Source organism: Chrysemys picta, chromosome 13 (genome assembly GCF_011386835.1).
Source record: "Chrysemys picta bellii isolate R12L10 chromosome 13, ASM1138683v2, whole genome shotgun sequence".
NCBI lineage: Eukaryota > Metazoa > Chordata > Testudines > Emydidae > Chrysemys > Chrysemys picta.
The window spans coordinates 22,186,505-22,198,829 of record NC_088803.1 but is presented as its reverse complement, the minus strand read 5'-3'; the positions used below and the strand labels follow the sequence as shown (position 1 = coordinate 22,198,829).

Here is a 12,325-nt window from a genome sequence, read left to right as displayed (position 1 = left end):
CCTGGGGCCGGCACAGGATCTTACCATTCAGACAGAGGTGCCCAACTCCCACTTCCAGCTCTGACGTCCCATGTTCAGGCTCCCCTGGCATTACCCAAACCCCACTCAGCTGTTGCTGAGCCCTGTGAGTTCCCTGTCAGGGTCCCTACAGCACCTCCATTTCTGCCCCAGGCCTTGGGTGACGGGCTGGGTCACAGAGACCCCTGAGGACTGTCACCTGATGTGCTGAAATGACCTCTGAGCCCGTTTTCCCTGCCAGCTTGGGACTTCAGAACCCTGCTTTGTTGAGCCAGACACGCCAGCCGACTGCAAGACAGACCCAGATCTGAACCACGTCCCCCAAAGCTGCGGGCTTTAACTGAAAACGACTTAGCAGGTACTCCTGTCTCCAGTATCCAGAAACCCAATTCAAGCCTAAACCCCGAATAAATCTGTTTTACTCTGTATAAAGCTTATACAGGGCAAACTCATAAGTTGTCTGCCCTCTATAACACTGATAGAGAGGTATGCACAGCTGTTTGCTCCCCCAGGTATTAATTACTTACTCTGGGTTAATTAATAAACAAAAGTGATTTTATTAAGCATAAAAAGTAGGATTTAAGTGGTTCCAAGTAATAACAAACAGAACAAAGTAAGTTACCAAGCAAAATAAAACAAAACACACAAGTCTAAGCCTAATACATTAAGAAACTGGGCCCAATCCTTTCCCCTGGTGCAGTCCTTGTTAGTGTCAGCTCAGGTGGTAACTAGGGGATTTCTCATGACTGGACTCTCCTTTGTTCTGTTCCACCCCCTTATATAGCTTTGGCACAAGGCGGGAATCCTTTGTCTCTCTGGGTCCCCACCCCTCCTTCTAAATGGAAAAGCACCAGGCTTAAGATGGATTCCATGGTCACATGTCCTGTGAGACCCCAAGCCTTCATTCTTCCCAGCCTGACTCACAGGAAGGTTTGCAAGTAAACAGAGCCATCTACAGTCAATTGTTCTGGTTAATGGGAGCCATCAAGATTCCAAACCACCATTAACGGCCCACACTTTGCATAATTACAGTAGGACCTCAGAGTTATATTTCATATTTCTAGTTTCAGATACAAGAATGATACATTTATACAAATAGGATGACAACACTCAGTAGATTATAAGCTTTGTGATAATACCTTACAAGAGACTTTTTGCATGAAGCATAATCCAGTTCCATTATATTCACACTCATTAGCATATTTTCATCAAATCATATGCAACTTCACATCCTCCAGGCTCTCAGCCCCACATCCGGCCCCGGGGGAGGCTCCAAGCCGCTGTCCCGATGCCGGATCCAGTGGCTGTGCTCTGAGCTCCGGCTGTCTCCTTATGGCTTGTACCCCAGGGGTTCGAGCCCCCTGGGGGCCATGGTCCCCTCCATCTTCTCTGGGTCCAGGGGCCCCTTCCATCCTCTTTGGGTCCTGCCCCCCTGTGTCCAGGGGTCCCCCCCACACCCGGTCTGGGCCCATCCCCTTGATTTGGGGCTTCATCCCTGCAGAGTCTCCCCTCCCTGGACGTCAATTCTCCAGCTGGCCCAGCGGCGGCGAGGTGACATGGGGCCCCGAGAGCAGCATCTGGAGCAATGTTCCCTCTAATTTTTTACATGCATGTGTGGAATCAATTTTGTTATGGGCAGCAATATGGAGGTGACGTGTGGTGGGGGTGGGGGTGGGGCCCAGGGGTTCATAGTGTGGGAGGAGGCTCAGGGCTGGGGCAGAGGGTTGGGGGGTGCAAGGCTCTGGCTGGGGGTGCAAGCTCTGGGAGGAACTCCAAATCCCCCTGGAGACCCCTCTCCCCTGGGAATGGGGGCAGCTCCCAGAGAACCTGCCCCACTGAACCCCAGCCCCATGAGACCCCCCCCAACATTTCCCTGGGGTGGGGGGTGACAGACAGGGACCCCGACCTTCTCCCCTGTCTCTAACTGTGACCCCAAGCCCCACCTGTCACCTCTTCCCCAGCCCCCGGAGACACTAACCCGCCCAACTGCTGTGGGCACCTTTCTGAGAGCTCCCTCCTGACCCCCCCATGTCGCCTCGGGCTGCAGGGCGCCCCCCAGAGCTGAGCGTAGCACCTAGCACTGCCCCCCAGCTCTACAGAGGTGCCCACCCCCAGCTCCTGCCTGCCACGCCCTGCTCATACCCCCAGGGACACTGGCTTTTTGGCCCAGTCCTATTCTGAGCTCCCCCAAAGCCCCCATCACCTGCTCCCCAGCTCCCAGCCCCTCTCCAAGCACCCCCTTTGGCCCCCCATCAGCTGCCCCCAGAGCCCCCTGCCCCTCTCTGAGGGTCTCCCCCCGGGAAGTTCAGGAACAGCCTCCTCAAGCGAGCCGAGGGGCAGAGAATCCTTCCCAGGGGCTGGCTGGGGGGGGGGGGTCTTGCCCCCATGCTCGGGGCTCACAGACCCCCCACATGTGGGGTGGGGAAGAGATTTCCCCCAGCATCAGATTGGCAGAGACTCTGGGGTTCATCCCCCTCAGCAGCCGGGGCACTTGCTGGTTTGAACTGGTGTAACTAGGGGGGCTCTGGGACCTGACGTCTGTAAGTCAGGGTTTGGGGGCGTTGGTGACTCAGCCCCAGGGGCTGGAGCTGTCACATGGGGGTGGGGGGCTGGGGCCAGATGAGATGATCAGGATGATTCCTTCTGGCCTGAAAGTCTCTGAGTTTATTCTCCCTGGCCCCATTCCCTTCTGAGTGGCTCCTGCAACCTCCCGTGGCTCCCCCAGCCCCTCTCCGAGCCCCCGGGACACCCTGCTGCTGCCTCCAGTACCTGGCGTGGGTGCCTGTCCCGGCAGGGGCTACAGTAAATGGCTCATAGAGGCGCCAAGATTTTGGTGCCCCCCGGGTCAGCCTGGAGCTGCTGGATGCGCTGCAGGGACTCGGCCATGGTCTGTTGGGTGTATCCCACGCCCTGCCTGCGGGGGGCGCCGAGGGGTCAGGGACCGGGACAGCAGAAGCGAGGGACACCCCGACCCCAGCCAGCCCTGCCCCCAACCCAGGGACACCACAACCCCAGCCTGCCCTGCCCCCAACCATCCCCCTCCCTGTGCTGCCCCTCTGACTCACAGGTAGAAGGACTTGAACTGAGACCCAAAGCTGTAGATGTTGAAATAACAGCCCAGAGACAAAATCTTCAACAGCAGGATCAGGGTCTCCTGGGGCTGGACAGGTGGACAGAATCACCAGGCAGCCTGCCCCTCCCTCCCTCCCTCCCCCCCGGCTCTGCCCCATGGGCCCAGCCAGCCTGTTCTGCTCCCCCCTGCCGGCTTTGCACCACGGGCCCATCCAGCCTAGGCTGCTCCCCCCCCCAGCTCTGCACCCTGCTTCCCCCAGCTCTGCCCCACGGGCCCAGCCAGTCTGGACTGCTCAATCCCCAGCCATCTGTTAATCCATAAACAAATCTAGTCCTCTCCTGTGAACCATTGTTGTTTCCCTACAAGAAACCCCTCTCCACACTCAACTGTGTTCTGATGCATGGATCCAAACTCTGCATCAGTCCCACTGGGATTTCATCTTCTCCTGACTGATTGTGCTGGGGGCTCTGCCTGTCTCCAGCACTCAGGACCCTGATTTACCACCATCACCTGGGAACCCCGACCAGTTCAAGCTTCATGGAGCGGTGAGATCCCTCCCTCTCTCTCAGGTGTAACTTTCTAACCCTGATTTGTTTGATCAGGTCTAGTTTTCTATATATGACTTTTGTAACCTTTAATAATGTAACTGTTAAGTTGGTTTAGGCTCCTTGTGCAGTTATCACTATTATTCAATAAATAACTTTTATGGTTAAGCTGGTTGCTTCCCTCTCTGAACTTTACTCTTTTGTGTTTTTAGCTTCCCCATTTACTCTACAGCAACGCTCCTCGTACCTAAGCTAAAGATCCCTGCAGCGCCCCAAAATACTGTGGGGTTTGCTCATCAAGTGGGTTACTACCAGTACAAGTGTGACGTGAAAGTGGGGATAGGGACATGCTGAACCTGTGACATAGGAGGGTGGCAGCCTGGAAGTGCTGCTTGACCTGGTCCACTCAGACTTGCTCTGTTAATGTGTGTGTGTTCGTTCATCCGGTTCTGGGGCTGGAGGACCCCAGCCCTGGGAACCTAGGTTCTGCAGGGGACTTGCAGAAGGGAGAAGTAGAGCTCCATATGAAAACACAAGTGACACAAGCAGACCTTTGATAGAATTACAGAACCCCCCCCCCCCACCTGAAATGTAACCCTAATAAATGAGCGTACCCCAAAGTAACAGGCAAATCTGGTAACACTGGGATTTAGGCACCTCGCTGCTCAGGCACCGAAGCCGGAACACCGTCCTGGAGTTCGGCGCCATGCCAGGAAAGCCAGGGGAGGAGGGGGTAGATCCATATGATTCCTCGTCCACCTGGCTGTGGGAGACCTCTCTCCCCATCCAGCAGGGTGGGAACCTGAACTGGGGCGACTGCTCTAAGCCCTGGGGTAAAAGCCGTAAGGAGCCAGCTGGAGCTCAGAGCAAGCCACTGGATCCGGCCTTGTGACAGCTGCTTGGAGCCTCTCCTGGGGCTGAGAGCCTGGGCACCCACCAGAGGTGCAGGGCCGGGAGTCATGGGCAGGGCTGTAGGGACCCTGGCAGCGAACAGTCAGGTGCAGCAGGAGCTCGCAGGGCTCAGCAGCAGCTGAGCAGGGTTGGGAAATGCCGTGGAAGCCCGAACGTTGGACGGCAGAGCCAGAAGTGGGAGTTGGGCACCTCTGTTAGAATTGTAAGATCCTGTGCCGGCTGCGGGCAGAGTTAAGGGCATTTGGGGACCATGCTCTGCATTTCCTGGCTGAATGGGTTTGTATTTCTTTTCAGGGTCACGGAGACAGGGAGTCTCTGGGGTCTGCAACACGTGCTGTGGGGATTCCAGCACCAGCCATGGGATATTTCTTACCTCACAGGGACAGGCACCGCCCCTCACCTTGAACTTCACTTTCATGGAGCTTTCTGCCTGGCGACCTACAAAAAGCCTGGATTCCATCTGCCCCCAACCAGCTCATAGGCTCGGAGGTGGGGGTTTGGCCCACCCCTAGGCCTGGGCTGGGCGCCAACTCCCCTGGGTTTATCGCTGTTACACATCAGGATAAAACCCATGTCTCTCTAGACTGTCCGGGGGAGCTGGACACCCGGCTGCCATCTGGGCCTGGAAAATCTCCCCCCGTCTTTTCTCTCTAGAATTCTTCCTGCCAATTTCAATGCCCTGGGCTGGCAGCAGCAGGGCCTGGCACCGCAGCCACTGGGGCTCCGCACAAGACATTCAGCTGCCAGAGTCCACACGACTGTCGGCGTCAGCTCACAGATGGGAGCAGCCTTGGGGGGGGAAGGGGGGGCTGCGTGAGAAGGGGGGGGGAGAGCGTTTGCTGCTTCCCTGTCCCATTACAACGCCGCTGGTTCCTCGCTCCAGGCAGGGCAGGAGGTTCCCGAGCTGCTGGGGGGCTGGACACCCGGTTCCCAGGTATCTGAATGGGAATCACGTGTCCCAACAGCGTCCGAGAAGGGAAAGTTTTTCTGGGCTTGGCAGCTCCTTCTCCTGGTGGAGCAGAGACCAGTGACCCACACAGACCCAGAGCTAAAACGTCCTGCTAAACCCTGCCCTGGGCCCATGCCCCGTGTCTGCCCCCTGCACCCCACGTGCTCCCCGCTCTCCGGGGCTCCTCCCGGCCCCAGCCAGCCGCCCCAGTGTCTGGGTCCAGCTGCTATGCCCCACCAGAAAGCCGGAGCTGGGAGCTAATCCACCCGTTCAGGGTAGGCGGTCCCTGACCCTGCTGGGACCCCAGTGCCCTGGGCAGCTGAGGGAAGCGCGGTGCCCCGGGACCCCAGCCAAAGCCAGGCAGACAAACCTGGGGAACTGCTTTATTCCAGCGAGGGGCTGGCAGAGACAGTCTCCGCCCGCAGCACCAAGGGCCTGTCTGCACAGTGACCTTCCTCCACTGTAAGTTACAGGGTCAATTTAAACTGTTTTCGTTAAACTTACACAAACCAACTGGCTGCTCTTAATTTAGGATCCCTCCGGGGGCCTCAGCGGGGCTGGAAGCCCAGGATAGCTTGGAGGGGAGGTATGGGTATCAGGGGGCCTCAGCTGGGTTGGAGGCCCAGGGTAGCTTGCGAGGGGGGGGGGTACAGGGATCTGGGGGGTACAGAGCTTGAAGACAGCAGGGCCAACGCTGCAGCCCAGCAGGGTGTTGGCAGCTTCCAGGCATTCGCTCAGCCGGGGCCCTGCAATGAGAAGAGGGTCGGGGGAGACATCAGTCTGGGGAACTGGGGGGTGGGAGGGAGGGGGAAGAAGACACCAGCCAAGGGACTGGGGGACAAAGGGCAGAGAGCTCACAGCCTAGGGGACTGATGTTGGGGAGCAGGGGGCTTGGAGCCTGTCTGTCCTGGGACTGGAGACCTCTGGGGATCTGGCTGGGGTGCCAGAGGCTGTTAGGAAGCCGGGGGGCAGGGGGCCCTGGGACCCATGGGGCGCAGGATCTCAGGGCTGTGGTTGGCTGGACTGTGGATTCCTATGGGGTAGGGTTGGTACTGTGGGTTTTTGGGATCTCGGGGGGAGGGAGGGGGGAAGGGCCTGAGCTATGGGGCAGGGGTTCTATGGTCAACGACCTGGGCACTGTCCCCAACCCCCCACTCCCCTCTCATCTGCTTGGCCCCGTACCCAGCCCACAGCCTTGGCCTCCAGCAGCTCCCACTCGTCACGCTGCCCGGCAGTGCAGCCAGACCACGGCCAGCACTGTGGCCCAGACGCCGGGGGCCACGTCCTGTGCGGGGAAGAGAGAGACAGCCTGAGATAATGCCCAGCCCCTGTCCTCCTGAGCGCTGCCCCCATCCCCCTGCCCCTGGAACCCCCCGGCACCCCTCCCAGCATTGCCTGCATCCCCCTGCCCTAGGGACCCTTCTGCCCCCCCAGTGCTATCCCCATTCCCCTGCTCTGGGGACCCCCCAATTCAGCGCTCCCACCCCTTCCCCAGACTCAGAGGGTTCCCAGCCCCCGCACTCTAGCATTGTGGACCCCCTACCCAGATGCCCGGTGGGATGCCCGGGGGTAGGGAGACAGCCTCAGAGAGGACCCAGCCTGGGCCTCCCCATGTCCCCCCACAGCCCTGGGCCCCCTAGATCCAATGCTCCGATCCCCTTCAAGGGGGTTCCTAGCTCCCCGTTGTGGGCCTGTCTCCCCCACTGGGCTCCAGATTTAGGAGTCATTTGATCCAGTTGCTCTCAGACCCCGACCCTTCAGACTGGGTCATGCCCAGTCTCATCTAGGAGCAGAGAACAGGCCCAACTCATGGCACCTTCCCCCACACCCCCCGTCTCTCCCCCCTCCTCCATCCCCTGCACTCACCTTACTGGCCATCCTCCCCCTGGTGTCGGTCTCGCTCACCCCCAGCGCAGCGACCAGGCGGGGGTCCAGGTCCCAAAAGCCGTTGGCATTCTGCAAAGACACCAGCCTCAGCGGGGGAGACTCCTCCGGTGCCCGCTCTAGGGAGAGACGTGGGGAGATGGCTCTTGCGCCGGGTTATAGGTACAGAACAGCAACATGGCCTGTCCAGGCTAGGGGACAGCCAACAACCTTAACTGTGACCCTTCGTGCATCCTTAACTCTGCCCCTCCATGGGCATCCTGAATGCTGCCCCATCCATGGGCATCCTTTATCTGCTCCTCTGCACCCTTAACCTCTCCGTGGGCACCCTTAACTCTGCCCCTTTCTGCACCCATGGGATGACAAGTAATTTGCAGTTGGAGTTGGGAATCAAAGTCCCTTGGGCCCCATGAATGTCTCAGCCCCAGTCATTAATCTCACAACCCCAGGGTGTTTCTCAAACACAATCTGACCCCGGGACCATCCTGTACTACAACCTGTGATACAGACCTACGTCCAGGGAGACACAGAACCGTCTAAAGGCATAGGGGAGATGGGATGTTACACAGTCTATATGATATAACCATGCCTGGGCCAGGGTTATGAGGCAGAGTTAAGGTTAGCTGGGCTACAGCAGACTTGAAATTCAGGTTTTAAGATTAGCCTTAACTTTAAAAATTCTGCCTTTCGTGGGCTTCTTTGTTTAGAAATCAGACTGTGCCAACCACGATCTGTGCCCCTGAACTCACCTGTACAAACATCTAAGCTTTGGCCCAGCTTCACAAGGTATTTTTGTCTGGGAATTTAGCTGCGTCTATTTCAGAGAAAACTGCTCAGCGACATTTCTGTTACTAAAAAGTGACTGATTACCCCCTCCGCTGCCCAGTTGCCCCCCCCCACTTAGCTCATTGATACAAACTCACACCCCAAATTCCAGCTTCACAAAGTTTATTGCCTGGGAGTTTCCTTATTTTTTTCATTTTGTTGCAAGATCATTTGCGTCCCGACACTTAAAAAACTCAGCTGCGGATTCCCCCTCCCCCAGCGTCACAGCAGTGTTTTGCCCAGGAAGTTCCTTCACTTTCTATGTAGCTGTTAAACACTTGCCCAGCTCCGGGACCGTCAGGGCACGTCTGTCTCTGACCCGATGAAGCGTCATCCTGGTGTTTGCCGCCCGCCCCGAGTCCTGACTGCCAGCCCCTGCCCCCCTCACCTTTCTGGGGCGCAGTCTCTGGCTGGGCGCCGTGTATGCAGGACTTCCTGCCCTCGCGTTGGGGGCTCCCCCTGCTGTGCTTTGGGATGGCGAGGGAGCCAGGAGGAGCGGTGCCGGGGGAGGAGATAGCTGGTACTGGCCATGGGGAGCTCTGGGGGTTAGTGCCCCGGAGCGGTAAGGAGCGTGCGGTGGTTCTCACCTGACACAGCCGAGAAGTCCTCAAAGTCGCAGTCCGCGGCGAAGCCCATGGACACACAGGCGGTCTCTAGGAGCTCGTCCATGGGCACAGAGGCGGAACAGCACATGGCCATGTGCGGTGCGGCCCCGAAGCCTGGGGAGGAGACGGACCGACAGAGAGGGACAGACAGACACGCGGACAGAGATAAGCTAAGAGAGGGAAGGGAAATCCGCCCCCCAGCACACAGAGCCAACACACCGTTGGGACCCCTCCCCCATGCCCCCCAGCTGGGACCCCCGACACCCAGCTCCATCCTCCTCTCCCCCAAGCTCCCTCAGAGTCAGGATCTCCCCCCAGCCCCTTCCCCCCAGCTGGGACCCCCTTGATCTAGCCCCTCCCCTGCTGCTTTCCCCCAGCTTGGACCCCTCATCCAGCCCCAGGGGACACAAGGGTGGGTGCTGCACCCCATGGATGAGGGCAGGATGCTGGGGGGGGGGGGGCAAGAGGCCCCCGCTAGCCAGGCCTGCTCACAACAGCGATGCGCCCGCCCCTCCGGTCCCTGCCTGTGGGGGTCGGCTTCTCTGCCTGGGTTCGACTGTCTGATTCTCGGTCTCTGCCCCCGTCTGTTTGGGTCTCCGATTCTGGGTCCATCTGTCTGTCCGTCCGTCCGTCCCACAGGCCCCACTCTCCCGGCTGGGATGGGCCAGGCACTGAGGGCTGCTCCCCATCCCACCCGGCCAGCGCCCGCCACTCTCCCCCTGCCCTGGGGACGGGGGCACTGGGGTCGCCCTGGGGGGGGGCAGGGAGGGGGCAGCTCAGCCCCACGGGAGCTGGGGCAGGGAGAAGAGAAAAGGGATGTTAGCCCATAACCCATGCTTCTGAGTCCCTCCTCTCACACTGGGATCCCCCTGTTCTGGGATCCTTCCCATAATTCCCTCCCCCTTCCCTCACCCCGAAGCCAGGTTCCTCCCACAGTGCCAGGTAGGTTCCCCCTCCCACCTGAGCCCCTCCCATGCTGATCCCCCCCCAGTGCCGGGATCCCCGACCCCTCCGGGGTTAACTCTCAGCAGGATGTCCCGTCTCACCAGCGGCCCCTGCACCGGCTGCCCCCGCTCCGTGTCCACCCCCACGTAGGCCGTGAGGGAGCAGACGACCCCCAAGCTCAGGCTGGTCTCCAGCACCCAGCACCGGTCCCCCACCGACCTGGTGTCCACGGCCCCCTCCAGCTCCAGCAGCAGTGACTTGGCTGCCAGCCGGTGAATGGGCAGCCTGTGCTGGGGACAGAGAGTCACGGGGTGAGCCCCGGACGCCTGGGTTCCTGCCACCATGGGGAGGGGAGCAGGGGCTAGTGGGATAGTGTATGGGGGGGGTTGGGGGCCAGGACTCCTGGGTTCTATCTCTGGCTATAGGAGGGGAGTGGGGTCTAGTGGTCACAGCAGGGAGGCTGGGAGCCAGGACTCCTGCTTCCTTCTGTAACCTGGGGCAGGTCCCCTCCAATCTCTATTATGTTGGGGGTGGGGATGTGGGGGGCAGGACCCAGCGGCTTGGGGAGGATGGGGACCAGGGAGCATTGCTGTCACCTGTCTGCATCCTGTGGCTGCAGGGGGAACTGCAGCATCTCCTTGTAGGTCTGGTCCTGGATGCGGTACTGCAGGGTGACGGCCCCCATGGCAGTGTCTGGGGGCTGCAGGCAGAGAAAGGGGGTCAGAAGGGCAGCGTGAGGGGGGAGAAAATCAATGGGGCTGGGTAGCACAGAGCCCCCAGCTCAATGGCCATCGTTAGGGGGTCAGAGTTATCACCCAGGAGGGGGTGGGAGGTTCCCGGCTCAGTCACTGACCCCGAGCCCTGGGGGTGTCCGGGGGGGGGGTTGCTCTCTCACCTGGGGCTGCCTGCAGAGCTGGGCGTAGATGAGGCACCGCTGCCCAGGAAGATCACCTCAGGGCCCCGGCCCAGCAGCGCCGCCTCCATCCCAGGGGGCAGATCCCAGCTCAGCGAGATCCCAGTCACGGCCGGCTGCAGGGCCCGCTTCAGAGACTGCAGCGCCTGGGGAAGGGACCGACACACCCAGGATGGGTCCAGGACACCAGGGTCCTATCCCCGGCCTGGGGGTGGGTGTGGGGACTGGTGGAGGGCTGGGAGCCAGGACTCCTGGGTTCTCTCCCAGCTCTGGGACGGGAGTGGGTGTCTGCAGGGTTAGGGCAGGAGGGGGAGGGGGAAGCCGGGACTCCTGGGTTCTCACCTTGGGCTGCATGCGGTCCTGGCCTGTGATGAACTCGGTGCTGCCCCCTGCTGCCCGGGCGATGCCTTTGACCAGAGCCGTGGAGGCCCTTTCCCCGATTCCGAAGGAGAAGCACCTGCAGGGTGGGCAGAGTCGGGGGGGGGAGTTCAGAGACAGGAGTGGGAGGGGCAGAGATGGGGGGGGCATTCAGTGCTGGGGGGCAGTTGGAGAGGGGCTAGTAGGGCTGCGGGGAAGGGTGAGGTGAAGGGATGGGCAGATGCTGGGATTGGGGTCTCTCTGTTGGCAGGGTTGGGGGGAGATGATAGGGGCAGAGGTTCTCCATGCTGGCAGGGCTGGAGGGAGAGAGTTTGGGGTTGCTGGGGGGGTCTCCAGGTCGGAAGGGCAGGGTCAGCTTTGGGGAGATAATGGGAGGCAGGGATGGGAGGTGCTGGGGGTCCCCAGGCCGAGGAGGAGAGAGTTTGGGGTTGCTGAAGGTGCCCATGCCAGCAGGGCTGGGAGGACAGTGTTTGGGGTTGCTGGGCGTCTCCAGGCCGGCAGGGCTGGTGGTAGGGTCGAGGAGTGCTGTGGGGCAACAGTCACCAGGTCGGCAGGGCTGGGGGTAGGGTTGAGGGGGTGCTGTGGGGCAGAGGGTCCCCAGGGCGGTAGGGGTGGGGGCAGGGTTGAGGGGTGCTGTGGGGCAGACGGTCCCCAGGCCGGCAGGGCTGAGGGACAGGCATGATGCTGTGTGACAGGTTACTATTGATTAGCACAGTGGGGCAATTCGCCGATATTCATATCACAGACCTGCTGCAGAGCTGCTGTGCGCTCGGGCCGGTACACGTGATAGCAGGGATGGGGGGGCGGTAGGTGGCAGGGTGGGAAGTCGCTGGGAGGCAGGGCTGGGGGGCAGCGTGGGAGGGATGCTGGAGGGCAGGTTCCCCTGTTACCTGTGGGCCCGCCAGTGACGCTGCACCTCAGCGATGACGTCCTGGGTGTTCCCCACCTCCCCGTCCGTGAACAGAAACAGCTGGCGGGGTAGAGATGCTGTCAGAGCCGGGGACCCCCTCCCACTGGGAATGGAGGCAGCCCCCAGAGAATCTTCCCCACTGACCCCCCTCCCAGAGACCCTCAGCCGCATAAAACCCCCCAACCCCCGTCCCTCCCTTCCCAGACATCTCCCCTGGGGGGCTGACAGTGACCCCTTACTCTAACTGTGACCCCCAACTCTCACCTGTTCCCTGGCCCCTGGAGACATTAACCCACCCAACTGCCGTGGGCACCTTTCCGGGAGCTCCCTCGTGCCCCCCACAATATGCTCTACCTGCCCCCCGGCTG

General features: G+C 60.4%; 1 protein-coding gene across 1 annotated transcript in view; it reads right to left on the bottom strand.

Moving 5' to 3' along the window:
- LOC101936441 (von Willebrand factor A domain-containing protein 5A-like) overlaps positions 1–12,325 on the bottom strand; it is a 30,399-nt gene that overhangs the window by 3,097 nt on the left and 14,977 nt on the right. Inside the window, 12 exon segments of the mRNA XM_065565230.1 lie at positions 4,818–6,243; positions 6,646–6,731; positions 6,733–6,782; positions 7,364–7,500; positions 8,794–8,925; positions 9,336–9,627; positions 9,858–10,041; positions 10,353–10,456; positions 10,652–10,701; positions 10,704–10,815; positions 11,012–11,126; positions 11,938–12,017. Of these exon segments, the coding sequence (XP_065421302.1) occupies positions 6,026–6,243; positions 6,646–6,731; positions 6,733–6,782; positions 7,364–7,500; positions 8,794–8,925; positions 9,336–9,627; positions 9,858–10,041; positions 10,353–10,456; positions 10,652–10,701; positions 10,704–10,815; positions 11,012–11,126; positions 11,938–12,017 (1,560 nt within the window). The 3' untranslated portion in view covers positions 4,818–6,025.